This window comes from Miscanthus floridulus, chromosome 2 (genome assembly GCF_019320115.1).
Source record: "Miscanthus floridulus cultivar M001 chromosome 2, ASM1932011v1, whole genome shotgun sequence".
In the NCBI taxonomy this organism is placed as follows: Eukaryota; Viridiplantae; Streptophyta; class Magnoliopsida; order Poales; family Poaceae; genus Miscanthus; species Miscanthus floridulus.
In genome coordinates, this window is record NC_089581.1 from 66,653,454 (window position 1) to 66,675,922 (window position 22,469).

The 22,469-nt window shown below is 45.9% G+C and overlaps 2 protein-coding genes across 8 annotated transcripts; one reads left to right on the top strand and one right to left on the bottom strand.

Moving 5' to 3' along the window:
* Positions 1-5,298: 5,298 nt before the first annotated feature.
* LOC136539026 (organic cation/carnitine transporter 7-like) lies at positions 5,299-9,147 on the bottom strand. 3 transcript variants are annotated; one of them, XM_066530954.1, is made up of 8 exons: positions 9,016-9,147; positions 8,777-8,912; positions 8,092-8,146; positions 7,875-7,992; positions 7,212-7,449; positions 6,088-6,619; positions 5,791-5,993; positions 5,299-5,671 (listed from the first exon to the last, which is right to left on the bottom strand). In XM_066530954.1, the coding sequence occupies exons 2-8, from the start codon at positions 8,777-8,779 to the stop codon at positions 5,441-5,443; spliced, it is 1,380 nt and encodes a 459-aa protein (XP_066387051.1). In that variant the 5' UTR covers positions 8,780-8,912; positions 9,016-9,147; the 3' UTR covers positions 5,299-5,440. The 3 variants fall into 3 exon arrangements, with proteins under 3 accessions (XP_066387051.1, XP_066387050.1, XP_066387052.1); XM_066530953.1 differs by having other exon boundaries at positions 7,875-8,146; XM_066530955.1 differs by lacking the exons at positions 8,092-8,146; positions 8,777-8,912; positions 9,016-9,147 and having other exon boundaries at positions 7,871-8,017.
* A 3,274-nt stretch (positions 9,148-12,421) lies between these two features.
* LOC136525701 (transcription factor-like protein DPB) lies at positions 12,422-22,448 on the top strand. Of its 5 annotated transcripts, none has more exons than XM_066518599.1 (10): positions 12,422-12,783; positions 13,610-13,686; positions 13,934-13,977; positions 15,341-15,418; positions 15,493-15,639; positions 15,726-15,794; positions 17,811-17,909; positions 20,007-20,077; positions 20,685-20,785; positions 21,997-22,448. In XM_066518599.1, exons 1-10 carry the CDS (start codon positions 12,578-12,580, stop codon positions 22,134-22,136), a joined length of 1,032 nt encoding a protein of 343 aa, XP_066374696.1. In that variant the 5' UTR covers positions 12,422-12,577; the 3' UTR covers positions 22,137-22,448. The 5 variants fall into 5 exon arrangements, 4 of the variants coding, with proteins under 4 accessions (XP_066374696.1, XP_066374706.1, XP_066374711.1 ...); XM_066518609.1 differs by having other exon boundaries at positions 21,914-22,159; XM_066518614.1 differs by having other exon boundaries at positions 21,950-22,159.
* The last annotated feature ends 21 nt before the right edge of the window (positions 22,449-22,469 follow it).

The following is a 22,469-nucleotide window of genomic DNA, read 5'->3' on the forward strand; positions in this document are numbered from 1 at the left end:
CCTACCTCCCGCAACGAGCTCCGTCCTGCTCACTGGATCTTTGCCAGGATCTACGTCAAGAAGCAAGGGCCACAAGATGAATCAATCTGTAAATGAACAAGCTTGTTTCCAGGCTGCCGCCGCCACTGAAGATGCCTGGGTCGAGATGTCGTTGATTCGTCGTCACCCTTCGGCGACACTCTCCAACAGCCCAGGCCCATCGTCTCGAGATGCGTTTCGCCTCCAAGCTAGCCGATTACAAACTCTCTGGAATCCTGAACGTGCATGGACTACTTGTCATCAAGTACTGCACGGGCACCACGTTGACGTGAGCAAGCAATCAGAGAGGAACATGCACACCAATCAGATAGGAACGTGCACGTACGAGATGGTTTTCTCGGCTGCTTATCTGCGTTCGGCGGAACCAACTCCGACTCCGCTTGCCGAGTTCGACTACGATGGAGCCTATCAACCGAGCCGAGGCCTTGGCGGCGTTTGCTCACTTGGGCCTGCCTTTCCTACCTCTCGCACACATACGCAGATGAACACGTGATTACGTGTCTTTGAAGCAATCAATAGCACATACATACGCATCTACAGGATCTAACCGTCCAAGGTGTACACGATTTTCTCGGCCATGCAAATAAGCAACAATCTTGAAGGACTCCGCGTGCTTCTCCTACTCCAAATACGAGGGCCTTTGGACGATCTACAAAGCATATACATGTGCTAATTAATTAGCCTTCATGCATGTGCATATATACAGCAGCCGATCGGCGACGTCCGAAGCTAAGTCAATACTCATTTATTTTCTAATCTAATATCCTATGACATAGTATGTCTTCAGATGTCTCCCACATACGCGTGATATATTTTTGGCAGGAGCTGCGCAACCATCATGGGCATACACCAAAAGAAGCGTCCGAGCTGTTTAAATTAGCCACGTCAAGCCCCACCGAGTCGCTGAACACGCCGTGCTCCGACCACGTCGACCGCGACCACATCGACCACGTCCCGAGCAGCTCCGCCGAGCTCCGACCACCTCGACCACAAGACTATGTCGCAATGATGATCGTCGCGAAGAACGGCGCTACGACAATCGCGACCACAGTCATGAAGACAGGACGAAAAGCTCGAGGACCGGACAACTTCATCGCCAACGACACGTCAAGCCATCTCTCGAACATCGCAACACGCCGACTACTCCCACCGGTCGTCAATAAAGCTAAGTATTATTTTTAATTGAAAATTTCTTCGATCATCGTACACCTCCGCCGACCACCCTAAGGGTGTGCCCCGCGTCGAATTTTCTCCATACATACAATCCAAAACATGTATAAGTTTTTACAACGGTTCGCCGATACGTTTTCCTTCCTGCTTAAGAATCCCAGAGCCGGCACTGTCTCCGGCTCCACCCCACGCGTGCATGAGAGTCCGCCCTCTGCGCTACGGGTAGTCGGCAGTCGCTCCCTGGTAACACTGGCACTCTACGCGTGGCAGCGTTCCGTACCTCGCGCTACGAGATGTTGGTCAGCCCAGGGCTGGCGCATTCTTCAGGACATGTTAATACATCGCGCTACGCCTCTACATAACAAAAGGGCTAAAAACAGCTAATGTTATTTTTCGAATATTACACCAAGTATAATTCATCGCCAACCGAACACCAAGTGTTTACTTCACCTCCTATAGAGAGGTCAATATATTTCGTACATCATCATGTACTACCGCTCTCCGTGTTTATTTTTCAGGAACACAGTTCGGTCAACGAGCTCATGCTTCAGGGTTCGCCAAGACCACTACGGTGCTCGAGGACTCTGGCCAGACCACGCTCGTGCTCGGGGACTCTGGCTAGACCACGCCCGTGCTCGGGGACTCGCCAGACCACTCCGTGCTCTAGGACTTCTCGCCAGACCACTCCGTGCTCAGGATTCTACAACAATAGCAAAAGCAACAGTCTGTCATGTAGATCACCACGTCGGATTCCCAAGACGGCGCCCTGTCTCCACGAGACGACCAGATCCGATCTAAAGCCCAAGTATCAAAATCAGAGCACAAGTCGGACTACAACACCGCCTCCATCTCCAACACGGCATTGACACTGGAATTTCCAAGTCAAGGTTTCGTCGATCAAGACTTTCCTCTGATTACGAGCAAACTAGAAGCGTGTACAGGCCTTGCAAGTTATTTAATCAAGGGGCAACTAGCGTATACGTGTGCATACATACACGACATGCTATACGCTTGAACCGCGCCCAAACACCAGGATGACAAGCAAGCAGAAAAGGAGTCCGTGTAATCTACAGAGCCATGACAAGCAAGACCGATTGCCAAAAGTCATGCGAAGCTAATTAAAGTAATTAAGGTACGAAGGGCATCTACATGAAAGCCAACTCCGGATTGCTAAGGTACTTGCATGCGCGCATGCACGTACGCATCGTCTCCACGAGCATGCAAGGGTCAACTCCGCGCATACATGTACGCCAAACAAAGGAGGTTTCGGACTGCATCTCGCCTCGAACATCGCCGTGACCGCCGCCATAACGACAGGTCGGAAAGCTCGAGGACCGGACGACTTCATCACCGCCGACCAGATCTCTATCCAAAGATAAGGATCTCGAGCTACGCTCGGGGACTTCGCCGCTCGCTCCTCGACATGTGCTCGGGGACTGCCTCGACCACTCTCCGACCACGGCTCGGGGACTTCGTCGCTCGCTCCTCGACCCGTGCTCGGGGACTGCATCGACCACTCTCCGACCACGGCTCGGGGACTTCGTCGCTCGCTTCTCGACTTGTGCTCAGGGACTGCCTGCCTCGACCACTCTCCGACCACGGCTCGGGGACTTCGTCGCTCGCTCCTCGACCCGTGCTCGGGGACTGCATCGACCACTCTCCGACCACGGCTCTGGGACTTCGTCGCTTGCTTCTCGACTTGTGCTCGGGGACTACCTGCCTCGATCACTCTCCGACCACGGCTCGGGGACTTCGTCGCTCGCTCCTCGACCTGTGCTCGGGGACTGCCTCGACCACTCTCCGACCACGGCTCGAGGACTTTGCGTCTCGACTACATGTGACTGGCAACTCGCATACAGTTGGGATATTTTTTCTCACTTAGACCTTGCTACAAGGCTCGTACCTCGCCTTCCAGCAAGCTCGGGGACTACATCGGTACGATGCACCTGTCGGTGCATCTCGTATCGCCTGTACAACGATTGGGTTCTCAATTTAACTGGGAATTCTTTTTAGACCCTGGCACCACGTGCCTAAGTCACCTACTACCAGGCTCGGGGACTAAGTGGGCACACTTCACCTTGCGGTGAATGTGCTTGTTTTTCGACCACTACGCCTCTGATGATCAAAGATGCTACGCTTCAAGACGCACTTACATTTCTTTTCAGAAATACAAGTGGGCACACTTCCTGGGACGGAAATCTTTTTCTTTCTTCTTAAGAGCACCATACATTCTTCGGACAACCTACTTCTCCGGCGACAACGGTGGTCGGAGGCATCAAGGGCTCAAGCCTCACTGTTCGGAGAAGGTTGAAACGGCGTGTCGCATCAGAATACATGGCGCTCGGGGACTAGCTGTGGGGGATATACCCCCGGGTACCACAAGATGGTACATGGGCCGCACCATCCGAGGTGGCCCGGCCCGTAAGATCAAGGCGTGCACATCAAGATTACAAGTTGTACTAGATATTGTAATAGTACCAAATAGGATACTTTACTTGTAACCCTCCTCCTCCAGAGTATATAAGGAGAGGCAGGGGTCCCCCTCAGGGACAGATCATACAGTATACATCTCAATACAATACACCAAAGACACAGGACGTAGGGTATTACGTCGACCAGACGGCCCGAACCTGTCTAAATCGTTGTCTCTGCGCCTTGTGTCACCATCTGGTTCCTGATTACACGCATCCTACCGATAATCCCACCACGGGCACCCCCCTCAGTGGACTGCCGACCATATTTCGTCGACAGCTCGGCTCGGCTCGTTTAGCTTGAGCCAGCGTTCGGCTCGTGGGCTAGCTCGTTAACAATTGTAACCAATGCATAAATCAATATATACTAATTTATTCTATGCTGACTCCAGTTTCATACACATAACATAAAATTAAGCTTAATTGTTACTATTTTAAGTTGTCGAACACAAAGTATTTGGCCTGTTTAACTTATGACCTAGCTCGAGCTAGCTCATTAACTTAACGAGCTAAAATACTAGCTCGACTTGTTAAGAAAGTAAACAAGCTGAGCCGAGTTAGCACCGAGCCAGAGCAAGCTAGCAAGCCCTAAGTTTTTCGTCTAGCCCTAGGCATGGGTATGATGTGGGCTTGGGGCTATAAAGATTGGAATACGTTTAGATTTCTTGTTGGATCACCTCGTGCACAAGCAAGTTTTTCTTTACCGAAGCAAGTGAGACGAATTGGCCCTCCACCACCAGCAAGGCAAGGCTTGCCTGTCAGGTAAGATATATATATTGGCTTTGGAACCAAACGTGCGCTTGCTTGCTAGCTCACTCTGCTTAGGTTTTCTCAGCTCAGCTCGGCTCATTTTCGTTTTTAAGTGAGGTGAGCTAGTATTTTAATAGTTGATGGTTGATAGATTTAATGAGCCAAATCGCAAGCTAAACAAGCTAAGTGGTTCATTATTCACCCTAAATAAGCAACAATTAAGCTTGATGCATGTTCGTCTGATTTTTCTCAGCTGCGGGGGCACGTTGTAAAAGGATATACGTACAGTAGAAATCAGTTTGCTGTTCGCAGGCAGAGCTGCAGCCGTAAAAAGCTGCAGTGAGCGTACACCTAGAACCAATGTATGATGTGCATTGTACTTTCTGCCTAATGTTTGCATGGAACTAGTTAGTAGTTGTTGTTGTATGTATTAGTTGCATTTGCATCTCTTAACTTGGTGAGTTCCCCGTACGTTACTGCAGGATTTAAGGAAACTTTACCATGGAAAGAAGCATGTAGAGTATGTTGAGAGCATGATATGGTGCATTATTTTGCAAATGAAGAAAGCTCGTCATGGGGTTAATGACAAGTTGAAGGAAACTACATAGTAGAACTGATACTGCCAGACACGAAATGGACAAATATTTTAGAGAAATGGGCTTGGGGAGGGGACTCTCGACCTTCCCCATCGGCACTGTTAAGTGGTGGTTTGCGCAGCGCGCAACGAGGTGCAGGCAGCAGCCGGCCCATCTGGTAACGGCATTTGGGGAAGGCCTTCGGGCCATCGGCGATGGAGAAGCAAGGATCACGCCGTAGGCGGCGGGCGGCGGCAATCGCTGTTGTAACAGAGCACAGAGAGAAACAGCCCATCGACACGTCCATTTGTTTATTTTCCAATGGTAAAACATCCATCGTATATCCGTATTCGTGTTGCTAAGAATGTTCAATCAATAGGCAATTCAGGAACATTGCTCTCTCAGTCACAGTTCACAGTACACCCAGCCACCGGATCAGTTCATGTCCACCTCGGTGTCGTTGAGTCTACACCCCTTCGTCTCGAAGGGGAAGAACGAGACGGCCAGGCCGGAGAGGAAGATTACAAGCTCGAAGAGGAGGATCGACGTCGTCTGCTGGCAGCTGTGCACCAGCGCGACCGCGACGAGCGGGCAGAGGATGCCCCCGATCCTGCCCACTGAGCTCGCGATGCCGATGCCCGTCGTCCTCACCGCAGTCGGGTAAATCTGAACAATAGACCAAAGACGATCAATAAAAGAAATGTTAGCACAGACACCGTCTGGTTTATCTGTCAGTATCACCAGGGTGGAGAATGAACTGATGTTTGCACAAGAACCTCACTGACCTCTGGAGCATATATGTATACAATGGTGAAGCTGGCAGATATACAGAGCCGGGCACCAAACAGGGAGATTCTGGTTAGTATATCTGTCAGGGAGAACACTAGTGGGAATAAGAAAACACAGCTAGTGAAGAGCATCGACGCCATTGAAAGCTTGCGACCAAATCTATCCACGATCATGGCCGATAGAAATGACCCTGGGATCTCTGTTTCAAGAAAACATGGCAGCATTGGTAAGCAACTCATCACATGCTTTTGAAGGTAGTTATGATAATCATATTATGCACACCAGTAACCAACCTGCAAAACTAGATATGAAAACATTCTTATATAGGCTTGCATTAGTTGAATTAACTGATTCGACATCCTGTTTGGCACATATCCTATTTCCATTACTGAGCTCTGATGTCAGAAGAACAATGCCATAATAGGCGAACGCATTTCCAAAGAAGGCCATCCACAGAAGCAGGGTTGCTCTGATCAGTTTTGGTGAGAGTAGCTTGCCAACGGACTTAATACCTCCAAAATCAGAACCTTGATCTTCACTTAGGTTGTCACTTTCTTCGGCACCAGACAGAAGTGTTGTGGACTCTGAAGATCCTGAAACTTCATCTAGCTCAATATTTTTGTCAGAAACAAGCCTCCCAGAAGGTAGTTGTACATTGTTTAGTCTTGCCATTTTCTCCAATACATCCACAGCCTCGGAAGTTCGGCCTTTCATGCAAAGGAACCTTGGTGACTCTGGCGTAATGGCATAAAATAGCAGCAGGAGAAAAGATGGAATAGCTGATAATGCTAACAACCACCTCCAGCCAAACTTAGGCATAACTGTCTGCCATTAATATGGTGAAAAAAATTAGGCATGGAAAAACATGGTGGAATACTGGAATCTTCTAGTCTAATGCGTCTGCAAGAATATGTTTCTGTCTGATTATGAGCTGCCTATCCAGACCTGGATAGTATATTGTAGATCTTTGTATCAAAGTAACCAAAATAAAGTTACAGGTGTTGCAGAAGAAAATATCTGCAGATATACATAATACTTAATAGATTTGGTAAACAAAAGCACAAACTAATTCTGATTCTATGCCCTAACAATCGAAGTTCCTTTCACAAGTGATGTTTTAGATTGCTAGTCTCCCTGAAATTTATTCTTATTCCATGTACTTTTTCTTTCAATAGACCCATTAATACTACAGGTTAATTGTCTGTATGGTAATCAGCAACGCTATTAGCAGATTAACTGTTAGTGAGTGGTTCATATATTTCTGAATAAACTGGAGTATACAATGAGAGATTGAGAATCACTTGCACCAGGTTATGATTTATCATGTGTAATGTTTACTGCTAATTTTGATGCTGGGCACTATTATAAAATATGAATACATTATCAGTCTCAAAATATTCAGGAGAAAATATTATACCCATGCAAGAGATGCCTCCAAGATTGTCCCAACAGTCCAAAATGCAGAAAATACCACCATCCAAGTTCCTCTAGTTGGAGCAGGAACAAATTCCAAGAACCAAGATCCCAGAACAGGTCCTCCTCCCAAACCAATACCAGCTAAGAATCTCAGTGAAATTAATGACACATAGTTCGGAGCAAAAGCACTCAAGAATCCAGCTCCACTTGTCACAATGGCAGTAAAGAGAAAGCCTCTCCTATAGAATCCAATAAAACAGAGTCTAAGGACTTGTATGATGTAAACAAGCAATTCATTCATGACCATAAATTTTGAGGACGATATGAAGCTTGTTCTCAGAAATAACATGTAATGAACTTGGCTGCTGATTAATTCATGATCATTCATTTGAACAACTATTTCAGAGTAGCTTTGTGGGGCTAAAAAAAGAAATCATAGAGATGCTCTTGGCTATACATGGTGTATTCTGATCCCAAACGTGACGCTGTTGCTAATCAGCTATAACTAGGAAGTAGGAAGGAGCAACTGTCCAATAGAAACTACATCAGGAACAACCGAACAAGTTTTGCTAACTCCATGTTAAACATCAGCAAGAACAAAGGAAATGGACTTCCAGAATTTTGTGCAAAAAGGTACATGACATAAGTAAAAGATTGGACCTGCCTCCTTCCATAGTTGTCCGAAACCACACCCCACGAGTAAGCGCCAATCAGCATTCCAACAAAAACAACACTTGTAATCATGCTTTCCTGGTGAGAAGTAAGCTTCCATTCTAGCTGTACTGATGGGCCAACAAATGATAGCAGCATCATTTCCATCGCTTCGGCAATCAAGCCAATCCCAGCATATGAAAGAATCAATATCTGGAACCTCCCAAAACCTGATGATAAGAGTGCGTCATCCACGGTATATGAAGCTGATTGCCCCTCCTCCATCTGCAAAGCAATGATCACAGTTGTCAACTTATCATCTATAAATCACAGTAAATCTAATCTACTTATATAACCAAACCAGCCAGGGTTGAAACGAGTTAGTTCCTTCTATTCCCTTTTTATTTGTGGGTTTAAGCAACACTGATTTACTGGTACACACAAGTAAACACTGTTTGCCTAAAAGGTCATTTATCCCATTTAGACACCATTTAAATGCTACAGGGTGATACACCGTTTCCGTTTAATCTGGTCATCTATCGCATTTAAACAGCCGTTTCTCTTGATTAATGGCCCAAATAATGGTTAAACGGTAGGTGATCCATTGTATAGCATTTAGTGTTTAGGAAGACACTGCAGGTAAACACACGCATCGTATGACAAGAGGTAATCAAAGACCCCGAGGGCTGAGAGCATTCTAAAGCATTTGCATCGCTGTACAAGAGTACAAGCCAACTTAAGCATTCAATTGAAAGACAACTAAATCCAACAAGAAGGCACGTCACAGACTCACGTTATCTGCTTTGTTTTCCCTCGTTTTGCACATTCCTAAAGCACAGGATCAACTGGATAGCAAGTAACCGACAAGAACCGAAACAGCTGAATCTGAAGAGAGGAGGCTCACGAGATCCTCACCATTTCAAGGGCCGTCTGGCCGAATCAGAAGCCTATCTCGTAGCGATCCTCAGCGAGCTGGGAGCATCAGACCCAACCCTAGCCTCCGTCCGGGCCCGCCTGGTTAAATCTTCCCTGGCCCAACTGGTTCCACGCCCTGAGAAATCCAGACAATGAGCACGCATACGGAATCAGTCAGTCCAGGAACACGCGAGAAGCAACGGGTGCGTCGAGCCTGGCAACATGAGGGAGAAGCGAACCGGAATGCGTTTCTTGGATCTGCGACAGGCGGCTAATCCCGCAGGTGCAGGAGGGGATTCGCGGTCTATGGAGGAACGACGGACCCCGAATCCGGGCGTCTGCGACACTGCTGCTGCCTGGAGATCTCTGCGCTTTTTCGTTGTCATTAAAAAAATATATAATTACACACATGTCATTAAAAAAATTAACCACACACGAGTGTCATCGTTCTGAACTTCTTTGTTCTCTAAGTCATTCCGTCGATGGTCTGTTAGTTTTTCACCGTTACATGTGGGTCCGGTCAGTATAAATGTCCATAATACCCCTCTCATCTTTATCCTCTCTCTCAAACTTTCTCTCTCAAACTCGATCTCTGAGCTCGGGCGGCCGGAGGGGGAGGCGGAGCGCCAGCGAGAGGCAACAGCGCAGGAGTGCGCGCATTGGCTCACGGACGCGGACGCAGCGCAAGCACGCGCGCAGCGGGACGCGGACACAACGTCTCGGGCAGCACGGATTGTGGACGCGGAGGCGGCGACAGCGTGGGCGGCCGAGACTGCGCGTCAGGCAGCGACTGCAGCCCAGGCGGCTGCGGACGCTGCTCTGGCCCTGCGCGCGGAGGCCGACCGCGACCTAGAGGTGGACACGGGCGCATGGGAGCCGCGCGACGAGCAGGCTACGCTGGAGTCGCGGATCCAGCGGGACTTCGACGCTCGAGATCGTCGGGACGCACGGGACAGGGTTGTGCAGTCGCCCCCAGGCGCGGGAGGTGTCGCGGCCGACGACGCGGGACGCGTCCGGCGGCAGGCGCGGACGGGTGCTTGTCGGAGCTCGGCCATCGTCAGTCTCGCCGTTCGTCCGTTCCTCCCCCATCTCTCTCTCATTTGTTTCCTTCGACGACGAATAGGCATGTGCCGCTGCCCTTCGCCAGGTCTTCACCTGCAACGAGCATCGACCAGGTACGCCCGCCTCCATCTGTCCCCTTCCTGCCGTGCGAAGCCGAGCACCCCGAACTCTAATGTAAGCTATTTGTTTCGGATCTGACCCCGATATTCGTATACACATGATACCTGCTAACTTCGAGTTTTTGCGAACATTATCGGGTGGTCCGCCTGAGGCAAATCCGGTATTGCTGCTTATGGTTTGAATTGTCATCTTTGTCTGTGACCTGTTTTGCTGTCCCTCATTGCATTTCGTTGAGATGGAATGATTCTGTATCGGTACAATTGATGCATACCATGTGATAGTTCATCTTCTGGCTGAAAAGTCACGTTGAGAGAGATCGAGTTTGAGAGAGAGGATAAGGATGGGAGGGGTATTATGGACATTTATACTGACCGGGTCCACATGTAACGGTGAAAAACTAACAGACCATTGATGGAATGGCTTGAAGAGCAAAGAAGTTCAGAATGATGACACTCGTGTGCGGTCAATTTTTTTAATGACTTATGTGTAATTACAAACTTTTTTAATGACATACATGTAAAAAGCCTCTTTTTCGTTTGGGCGAGATTTGGCTCCGTAGTCCGTACCGGATGGGTTGGGGAAGGAGATGTGAAACGGAGCCCGCGCTTTGACCGGGAAAACCATCATTAGTCAAAGCCGAGGCTGGTTGGCACGCGTCCGGCGTCTCCAACGGGACGGGGTGGCCTGTTCCTTCCGTGCATTTCACCCACCGACGTGGAGACGAGACAAAGCTGAAAGAAAACGTCGGTCTGTCGCTGGTGTCGCTCAAAAGAAACGAAGTGGTGAGAGCAGAAGGGTATAACACTTGAGAGAGCGCACCATATTTCTAGTATTAATTAATTAATAATAATTTTCTACATATTTATTTGTTACTAGAATTTATCTTGCCAAGTGGAAAATGAAGAGGGCTGACACGTCGACCCATTACACCTATACGTTCAGAGCTTCTATGCAAAGTGTCTGAGTTTATTGATACTATACCGGCACATTGGATGGTCAATTATTACATTATATCTTTTGGGATGAGGTAAGAGAGATCATGGCTATTCAAGTGAGGACAGGAACGATGATTTTGCAGCCTGATATTTTAATACAAATAGTGTTTTCTCAGTGAAATAAGCTTACCACGTCCTGGAGGACAGCCAGGAGCGTGAGGTGCCTCATCAGCGGGATGAGTCCTCCAATTCAAACGCAGTCAGTCCATGATGTTTTAAGTGGAAGAGAATATGGAATCTGGCTTGTCCACCAAAAGTAAAATAGTTTATTTGGCGCCTAACACAAAATAGCCTAGCTCTGAGAATGAGCATCAAGAGACTGCCTAGTTTGCAAGCGCTTTGATGAGGACGGGGGACACTGCTTTCTTAAGTGTAAATTCGTTAGGAAATGTTGGCAGGAACTGGGGCTCAAGGTTGAGAGACTTGAGCTATTAGAGATGTGCTCCTCATGTGACATGATGGAGAGAATCCCAAACATGCCTGAAGAAAGGAGTACTATGATAGTGATCCGCCGGTGAAGCCGTAGATGCAAGCTTCGTGGTGACCAAGGTGGTGTGTCGCATGGCAAGGGAAGTTCAACGAAAGCCAAAAGTCCCTGCTGACAGGCTGATCAGGGTGGAGACTTCTTGGGTGGCTCCTCCGGAAGGTCTGTTGAAGATTAACACCAGTGTCATTTTTGTCCAGGCAACAAAGCAGAGAGGATGGGCTTTATTGTTAGAGACTACTCAGGAGAACCTATATTAGCAGGGGCGGGCAATTCTAGCAAAAATGTAGGAAGCAATTGCATGCTAGTAAACCTTGGAGGCGGCGATGACACATGGTATGTCTCTGAGTTCAACTAGAGACTAATTCGGTGTTCCTCAGTTGGAACAAGCTTCTCTAGGGGTGATCTTCAAAGATATTCGTGCTCTAGTAAGGGAATATGTCTCTGAGTTCAACTAGAGACTAATTCGGTGTTCCTCAGTTGGACCAAGCTTCTCTAAGGGTGATCTTCAAAGATATTCGTGCTCTAGTAAGGGAAAGTTTTTCTCATTTTGATTGCTTTTATGTCTCAAGAAATTGTAACTCATCCGCACATGAGATAACTACTTTAGGCTTGAGTTAAGGTTAAGATTGGAGGAAACATAGAAGTATCCTATTCGTGCTTTTGTAATCAGTCGTGTTGCCCGCTTTTCAGCTGGGTTTGAAGTTAATTTAAAGGCCCAAGAGCCAAGTTTTTTTTAAAAAAAAGCCTGAAGCCTGATTTCGGCCTGTTAAAGCAGGACCTAAACTTAAAATCGGATATTTTCTGAAGGAGTTCTGTTTCTGTTTCTAAAAACCGTATTTGCCTAAGGAGGAGTAGAATGGAGCAAAAAAAAAAAAAGAAAAAAAAAAGAAAAAAAAGAAAAACGAAACTCCAAACCCCACAAGAAAAGGAGATCTAGAAAAGAAAAAGAAAAAAAAATTCTCAAGTCCGTTTTCTCCGCTCTCTCCCGTGCTCCTCTGCTCGGTTCTGCCGTTCCCTCGCATCTCCTCTCCCTCCAGACTCCAGGACTCTATTCCCTCGCACTTCTCGTCGCGTCGCTAGGGTTTCTCCCCGCTCCCTCCGCCGGTCCGCCCCAATTCCGGCCGATCCTAGCTCGCGATGGTCTCCGGCGCCGGACCCTCCGGCGGGGCAGCCCACTCCGCGTCCACCGGTGGTGGGGGCGGCTCCCCCTCCGACAGGGGCGGCGCCGCGCCCTCGGCCTCGGCGTCGGTCTCTACGCCAGCCAGCGAGAGCACCGTCGCCCGCCGCCTCAACGGACTTGACCTCCAGAGCGACGACGCGCCATCGTCGCAGCCAGCCGCGAGGTGCGTGACCACCGCCGGCTTGATTCCATCCTTGGTCGAGTTGGGATTTCGGCTCCCCTGCTTAATTACTTGCTCAGAGGGACTGTGTGATGTGCCGCGTGAGCTAGTGGTGTTTTGCGGGTTTGAGCTAAGGGGGTTTGGTCGTGTGGATAGTACCGTGCCGATCTGCATTTGTTCCTGCTCTAGATCTGCCTTATGTGTGGTCTTTAGCTTGTTCTGGAGTGTGGGAATTGCCGAATTGGTGGAAGGGGTCGCTAGTGTTTTTAGAGGATCCTTTTGAACCTGACTAAATTGTTATGGCTCTTTTACAAGCACGTTAAAACAAGCCACACAACATTGTTGTTAGTGTCATTGCATGCATGATAAATTTATTCTTAAATTTGTTTCTCAACTTACTGTATTAGTATTGGGAATTCTAGCTAGTGCTTGTGGCATTTTAATTGTATTGGTTTTGTATATGTTCATTCTATCATGAAACAGAAACTCTGGAATTTGTCCTTTTTATAGCTCTTGTAGCAGCTCATGGCACCTTTGCACAGAGAACATGACTTTTGGATGATTTTCTATTTTTTTGCCACCTTTGGTATCCCTTGTTGATTTCTCTAGGTGTATATTTTTTTTCCGAGGTTAGATATTCTAGCTTATTGATTGATCCAGAACTAGTAATGTTTAAATAACTTAAATTTTGTTTTGCTTTACCACAGTAACTTCAGCTTGCTACTGTTTCATATTTGGTAACTTGCATCATGTCTTATTTTCACTTATTTATCTGGCCATTTACGTAACACATTTCTAAAACACAGCTGCTTCTCTATTTATGATGCAGCAAGAAGAAAAAGAGAGGGGCACGTGCAGTTGGTCCTGACAAAAATGGCCGTGGATTGCGCCAATTTAGCATGAGAGGTGGTTTAAAGAGTTCCTTTACCATTTTCACTTGTTTTTGGTTTATGTGAGCATAAGAGAAATGAGATTGACATAAAAGTCTCTCTTTTTTTTTTCAACTGTGCGTGCCACAATTTTTTAAATTATTTCTTTGATTTGTTTGCATCATACATGTGCTGTACTATGCTTGAGTGGGCCAATTTATTGAGCTGGAGTTCACTGCATGTTAGGTTTTCAAGTTTCATGAAGTTTTTATTTATTTTTTCAGTCTGTGAGAAAGTCGAAAGCAAAGGGAGAACAACCTACAATGAGGTATCCACTCTCTTTTCTATGTTAGCTATACCTAGTCTTATTTGGTACAGTTACATTGTATAACATCCCTTTTTGCAAAGCAGAAGTTCGTATAAGCAGCCAGTGAACATTAGGTACTGCCATAGGAGTAGCACAGAAGATACAGACTCACCTCTAAAGTTTACAACTAAACCACATGTGTTTAACCATTCGTCCCATATACTTTATACCTGTGTGGATTTTCAGCAGAAGAGCTGGTATCTTTAGAAGAGCGCTGATATTGATAAGAAGTGGCAAATAAACTGTTATATTTACTCCCTCCGTTCCAAATTGTAAGTCATTCTGGCTTTTCTTAGTGCATAGTTTTTGCTATGCACCTAGATATACGCTATGTCTAGATCAATGTTTTCAGGTCGTCTAGTCGAACCTAGTCGCTATAGGACCGACCAGGCGACTAATCGTGATTAGTCGTCGACCAGGCCGATTAGTCGAGCCTAGTCGACCCTGGTCGTCCATATAATCGTCCTATGCATCAGGACATATACATACTATATATATACCTATATGTACTATATAGTGTACACAATATAGCAAGCATCAAGACTACATTAGTGTTTAGCAAGTGACTTACTTGTGGGAGTTGTTTTCTTGCCTTTTCTTCACTGTCCAACTGTCCCAAACTCCATTCCCAAACTCCATTCCTTAACTGTCCCAAACTCCATTCCCTTTCCAGCAAAAAAAAAACAGCCAAAACTAGTCGTCCCACCCCTAATCGGACGACTAATCGCGATTAGGCGACGATTAGTCGGACGACCAGGCCCCTAATCGAGCTAATCGGGTCGAGGTCCCTAATCGAGCACCCAGGACCGATTAGGACGATTAATCGCGATTAATCGCGATTAATCGGACGACTTGAAATCATTGGTCTAGATGTATAGTAAAATCTATGTATCTAAAAAGGCCAAAACGATTTACAATTTTGAATGGAGTACATCATATGTTGATATACGTAAGTAAACTGTTACTGTGTGGATTTGCCACCTCTTGTCAATATCAGTGCCTTTCTGGGGCATGAACAACACAAACAGCATCAAATTATTGTTTGTAGTTTCTTATTTTTTTAGAAAAGGAATAACTCTTAACTAATGAACAATATTCTGGGAAGATACTCTTGTGGATCGTCACAACTTCATAATATTGGATATTGATCTATACCAGGAATATATCTTGGTTTAACAGTGTGGGATGGAGATTCTGCTTTGGTCCCTCCTCCACATCATTATTTTTAGTTAAATGTAAACATTGCATCCCCTTTCCCCTGCATCTCCTTCTATCAATCTGTTGCAGCATCAGAAAATTTATGCATATGGCGTGCATTTTTCAGGTGGCAGATGAACTGGTTGCTGAGTTTTCAGATCCCAATATTAATATTGACTCTCCAGATCCTGATAATCCCTCCGCGGTAATACTACTATGACTCTTGGTCAGTGATTTATCAAGTAGTTAAATGCCATTCTGATTATGTTAAAAATGCAGCAACAATATGATGAGAAAAACATTCGAAGAAGAGTTTATGATGCGCTGAATGTCCTAATGGCTATGGAAATTATATCTAAAGATAAAAAGGAAATACAGTGGAGAGGCTTGCCCAAGACAAGTATGAACGATATTGAAGAATTGAAGGTTCTGCTCCTTATCAATAATAATGTGGATTTGCTGAGAGTTTGACCCTTTCTGCTCATTTCATTAAGTTTATGCATATATTGCAGACAGAGGTCATTGGACTGAAAGGTAGGATTGACAAGAAAACTGCATATCTGCAGGACTTACAAGATCAAGTAAGAATTGACTGGTCCCTTCTTTCTTAATTTCCTCATGATATAAGCCAATTGATAACATCAATATTCTGTGTCCCCCAATGTTATATAAAACTACGACTGGTGACCTATTATGCAGTACTTTTGATTCATACACTTTAAATGTGAAATACCTAGCATTGTAGATTTCATGGTTTCTGTTGCACTCAAAATTAATTGTACATTTGTCCATGAGACTATTTCAAGAATAGCATTAGAAAATTTAACTCTCCTGGATCTTAAATTTGGAAGCGCTTCTGCATCTTAAATTTGGAAGCGCTTCTGCACGCTGATGTGGCACAACAACCAGGTGCATACAGAATTAGGTGAATGCCTAGCCTTCTCTGCTCATTTGTTACATTATTAAAGCAAAATGCAGAGATGCCTTTGAGTTTATGTTGGATTGTATAATTAAAGCAAAAGTGATTCAGTTGCTACATGGATTTCAGAAATACTCCGTCCCAAAATATAAGTGCATGTCTCGCATTTCGAGGAGTCAACCAATCCATTGATTAAATATATTAAAAAATACTAATATTCATGATACCAAATAAGAATAATTAGATTAATCACGCTAGATATTTTCATAGTAAACCTATGGATATACAAATGTTGAAACTTGAAAATAGTTGACTCGAAATGTGAGATGTGCACTTATTTTGGGACGGAAGGAGTATATATTTTGGAGGGTCCTGTATGGCTGTGTGATCTTTTTTTTTATCTAGTTTGCTGCTCAGTGGACTTTTGTGCTACTAAGTGTCTCTTGCATTGTTTTTGAGGCGCTGCGGCGACGCGCGGCGCCGTACCCCCTTCACAACGCCTAAGGCGTTTATGGCGGACGCCTAGGCGACGCCATACGATCATCTTAATATATAATGATACTAAAATTCAGAAGCAAATCATACCTTAATATTGCCAAGTCTTAGCATGTAATACCATAATAAATAATGCTACCAGAGTGCTAGTGCACAACGTAAAGTAGCAAAATAGCAAATCTGAAATCTCTCATCATTCAATAGCCACAAATTAGTCTCTAATAACATAATATAACTTAATGACTAGTGCTGCAGGGAAAGAAACATAGGAAAGAAACAGAGGAAGAGGGAAAGAAACAGAGGAAGAGGAGGGAAGCAGAGGAAGAGAAAGAAACAGAGGAAGAGGAGGGAAGCAGGGCTGCAGAGGAGACCAGAGAGGAGGCAGGGAGCATACGAGGCGGACGGGTCGACGGAGGCGGGCGAGCAGGTGCGGACAGGCAGGAGCTGCAGGTGCTGTGCGGATGGACCCCTGGTGGACTCGAGCAGCCAGGAGGAGATGCAGGGGTGGGCTCGCGGGAGGTGCGCGCGGCCGGTGGACTCGAGCAAGGAGTGGCAAGCCTCCGCCTCTGCCTCCGACTCTGCCACCAAGAAGCAGGGCAGCCGCCGCCGCTGCCTCTTTTCCTCTCCTCTCTCCGTGAAGCTGCAGCGGCCCGCACCTGTGGTAAAAGCCCTCGTGCGGGAGGTTTGCCGCGCAACAGCATATATGCGGTCGATTCCCGCCCTTTTCCTTCTAGTGCGGACGCGACGCGGTCGATTCCCCGCCCGATTCCGTCTTCCTCTCGACTTGCTGCTCCGGCGTCCGCCACAGGCCTCTAGGCGCTCGCCCGACGCCTTTCCACGCCTAATCGACGCCTAATCTCATATGGCGGACGCCATACGCACGCATACCGTGGCGACCCCGACGCCCAGCACCTTGGGCACGCCTTGTCGCCTAGGCGACGTCTAGGCGACGCCTCAAAAACAATGGTCTCTCGATCAGAATTAATCATTGTAAGTCATGTTCCAGAACATTAGCATGAAGCTGTTTTTAGTACATGCGTTGTTAACTGTTTTTCTCCATTGCAGATTGAATTAGTAATGATATTTGTTCCTTCATTTTTCAATGTTGAATCTGAAATATTTTGAAACTCATTCATTTGTTATGTTACTTCATGCTTTGTGAATCTTATGAGTTTTTTTTTAGTATGCATGTCTCCAAAACTTGGTTCGACGGAATGAGCAGCTATATGGGTCGGGAGATGCACCCTCCGGTGGAGTGGCCTTGCCATTTATACTAGTTAAGGTAAAAATAATGCTCCATGTTCTCCAAACATGGATCTAGAGATACTTCATTGTATCATTATGTTCCAATGCCAGTTTCAAAAGAGAACATTTTGAGCCATTTCAGAGATACCCTAGCAAGCGAGATGTCGTTGGAAGCAAATGGATTCCATTGTGGATTTGAATAGAAATGTTCCACCATCCAAAGCCCTATTTCATTGTTTAGACTTTCACAGTGTCCACTTTCTATTTTTTATTTTTTGATAGAAATGCCTCATCATTTAGTAACATGCTACATATTGATCAAGAAATTTATTTATTTTAGGCTAACTGATATTTAACTTCGAAGTCTTAAATTCATAAAATAACAAGGTTCCAAATATGACTAATTTCCATAAAAGTTCCTATTGTTGAGTTTGGGACATAGATTTTGAATAAGAGGAGTTGCAGCTTCAGTAGTTGTAATCCGATCAAGTTCTTAAAAACAATGTGAACTAGCTGGTTCATCTTTTGTTTAGTGGGTGGTGGGTACCACAACAATTTTTTTTTGAAATTGGCGGTATCTTTATGTTGCTTTATGTTAGACGACACATGGGTAGCTGGCCCAATGGGCTGCTCGGTTGATGTCACTATGGGCCATGCGCCCACACATAATTAGGTTATTAGGATGGTTATGATTGAGTCATTATAGGCAAGGATCACCGTAGATTGTTTCTGTTTTATAAGCCAAACGCTAGGTCATCCGGTCATCCTTGCCGATACATGTGTAACCTTTTATCCTCCATAACCAATCCATCAATTTCGTGCCATATTCTTACATGGTATTAGGCTGGTCGATCCTCAACCTTCTGCTTCCGCTCAAACCCTAACTCCACCCTCCAGCTGTCATGCCTATTGGGCTGCCACCGGCCTCCTTCGCTTCCCTTGGCACTGCCACTGATGAGCGCTCCAAGGCTGCTGCAGCCGCCGATAGCGGGTGCGTGGCAGCCACCAAAGCTGAGGAAGCTGCACGCACCCTAGCGCATCACTGCCACTGCCAAGGCATGTAGTGGAACCCTGGCACTGATGGTGCCGACACCCTGGAGGCTGCTGAGCACGAAGCCGCCACCGCTGCCAAGGATCGCTAGGACACCATTGACCACGAGCACGTGGCTTTGGAGCGCGCAGCCATCCAGGCCAATGATGACCGTGCTGAGTCCAACGGGAGTCAGTGCACACGGACCCCCTTCCCTTCGTGATCCTCTCCTTCTCCATGAGACTGCTGCCTTGGCCAACCTCTATGCCGACGCCCACGCCCATGCCCAGACGGTCGCTGTACAGAACGTCTGCACCCTGGTGCCTCTCATCCTTGACCTCACCTTTGGCCACTACTTTAGGTGGCACGAGCTCTTCCTCCGATCTTGGTAAGTACTCCCTTGAGGCCCATGTCCTCAGCGACGACCCTGACCCAACTCTACCAGATTGGGTGCGCCTGGACTGAGGTTAAGTCAATGCTCCTCGGCATGATCTGCAACGAGTTGGTCGGGATGGTGTTGAAACACCGTGTCTCTGCACGCACTACCTGGCTCACCATTGAGACCTAGTTTCTCTGCAACCAGGAATGTGTGCACTCTACCTCGATGCAGAGTTTTGCTACTTCGTTCAAGACGATCCCTTGATCGTGGACTACTGCCGGTGCTTCAAGATCATGGCTGACGCCCTCTCCGATCTCGCGATCTCGGTAAGCCTGTGGTTGACCACACCCTCGTCCTCAATGTCATCCATGGCCTCACCGAGAAATTCACTGCCATCGGGATGCATCTTCAATGAAGCTGGCCCTTCTCCACCTTCCTCAAGGCACGCACAAACTGGTTGATGGAGGAACTGAGCATTGGTGCCATGTGTCTGTTGTTATGACTTTTGAATTGGTCTGTTTTAGTGAACTATAATGGCAAGAATCATTAGCATTAAGGCCATGCAGAAGCATCCTTAGTGAACTCTTGTTGCTTTGCTACCATTACCTTTGTTCATCACTTTTATTCCTTGTGTTATGTCTTCTTAACTTCATTATGCAAGTTCCATAATTTTTTTTGGCCATGATGTGCTAAATGACAGTTACCTTCATTTGTTGTGTAACCAGACACGTCCTCATGCAACTGTAGAAGTGGAGATATCAGAAGATATGCAGCTTGTGCATTTTGACTTCAATAGGTAAGACAAGAATTACATTCTGTTCCCCTTTGCATTATATATCTTGTGAGCCAGATAAACAGTCTTTAATAACATATGTATCTCCTGATTTTGGACTCCTAATGAAAAGATGTCCGTTCATAAGAATGTGTTAGATCTATAACATCTTCTGGATGATTCAACAATTTTATTCCATGATTCTTATGCAATTAGTACTTCCCCAGACCCCGCACAGAGCGGGAGCTCTCTGCACTGGGTACACCCTTTTTTTATTCTTATGCAATTAGTACATGAAACTCTCTTTAATGATTTGTGAATGCGGTTGCTTGATTTTTTTTTTGAAAGCACAGCCTGTCTATTTCTAATCAGGGGGCTCTCATGATTTTTCTCCCTTCTGTGATCTTAATGTCCTAATCTATGAGCAGATGGAATGCCAGTTTGCTGAATTATTTTTCACTTGAGAACATCTAACTAGCCTTTTTACTCACATGAACTGATGAGCGTTTTCTCATTTCTGTGATAGATGTTTTCAATTTTTTTTGCTTTGCCTTCAAGGTCTTATGTACATTGCATGAAGGGCTCCTGAGTGCTAAACCCTTGCTGACTCGCATATTTCTCAAAAATGCAGCGCTCCTTTTGAGTTGCAGGATGATACCTTTGTACTGAAGGCAATGGGATTATCTGGCAAAGAAGAAAATGATTGTACACAAGCTCCTGTTGTGAATGGAGGTGAGTGCTCAAGTACACCGAACAATTATTGGCATCAATCACCGCAGCCTCCAGGGCCAAGAGGAGTTAGGATACCAAACTCGCCTCCTATTCCAGGGATACTAAAAGGGCGCGTCAAACATGAACACTAGGCTTTAATATGCTTGGTGGTGTCGAATGAGCTATTTACTTTATTGTTCCCCAGCTAGTTTTACCTGTAGAAAATGCTTGTAAATTATGCCGGTAGGGGCAATCGCGGTCTAATTTGACTTTGCTGATGGATAGTTCGATGGTTGTCATGATGTGCCATACGCCTAGCTCACATTAACTCCTAGTATCAGTTATCTGGTCGAGGAAAAGAATCTTTGGTCAAGTGTAATTGTGTAGTTTATCTTCTTGAAATAGTCGGCATATCGTATCTTGGGACATTTTGCATTAGATTTTATACCTTTTTTATGAGGTTTTTGTGTGGGGGGAATTCCGATTTTAGGAATACAGTGTTGTCAGTGCACTCCGAGTGAGATTATATATACAATAAAAGGCAAATGTTTGTCTAGAATTCAGTTGCTTTCTGATGGCAATGTTACATATCGAATTCCTGTATTTTTATACTATGTATCTTTGCTCTTTGCAAAATCATATTTTACAAGCACATGATATTTTGGAGCTTAACATTTTTTCTTATTGAGCAAAAATCATGTAGGACATTCAATGGCTGAATTGGTCTAGCAAATCTCTATTTATATAAATAGATAAGGGCAACTTAGTCTCGTGGAAGCTTGTACTCCCTTAAGTTCTATTCTTTCCATATTGAGGTCACTAGCTGCTAACATATTTAAGAAGACACACGGTTTGAAAGTCCAATTTGGGGTTTCGGACTTTTATTTGTCTGGCTGCAGTCTACTCCTTGAGCAACTACGGTTTGAAAGAAGTAACTCATTAAGAAAATATCAGACTTTTTTTAGAACCTGTTGTAACATGCCGAAATCAGGTTCCTTTTTTAAGAAGGGAATTGCGAGCCCAGAATTTCAACTGCTGATGATTAATATAGCGATAATGATATAGCTCGGGCGTGTGACCCATGACTTTCTATTGTCTGAACATGGCTCATCCTCATTCACTCGCCCGTGTTGTTTGCGTGACTTCCAGCCTGGATCTTATGGCTCATCCTCATCCACACAACAGTGTTGCTCACGCCGCTCTATGTTGTGCGTCTCTGCTCGCGGTCACAGGACGCCCTTGCCTGAGCTACTCGTCGGCGCCGCCCCTGCCTCAGCCTGAGCCGCTTGCCGGCGTTGCCTCCGCTCGAGTTGCGTGCCCTAGCCTGTACTCGCGCCTCTCGTCGTGGCTGCATTCCATCCACCTGCTGTGACCAATGGAGAGGTTTGTACCGCCGCCGAGCTCCGCACCGGTGACCTCTGCGTACTCCGTGGCATCGAGCTCCGGGCCGGTGTCGAGCTCCACAACGACGAGCTTTATTCGTCCAAGCAGCAAGGTGACATTGCGCTTGCGCTAAAAGTGCATGTTGCAAGAGTATGTTTCAATTGTTTCAGATATTTCATAGGAATATTGCAAGTGTTTTATACGGATGTTGCAAAACAGCAAAAGTAGATCGAGATGTTGTATATGATGCAATGGTTGTACGTGTATGTTGCAAACTCCTGTTCTCAATGTTTCATCTGTTTTTCCGACGTATGTTGCAAGT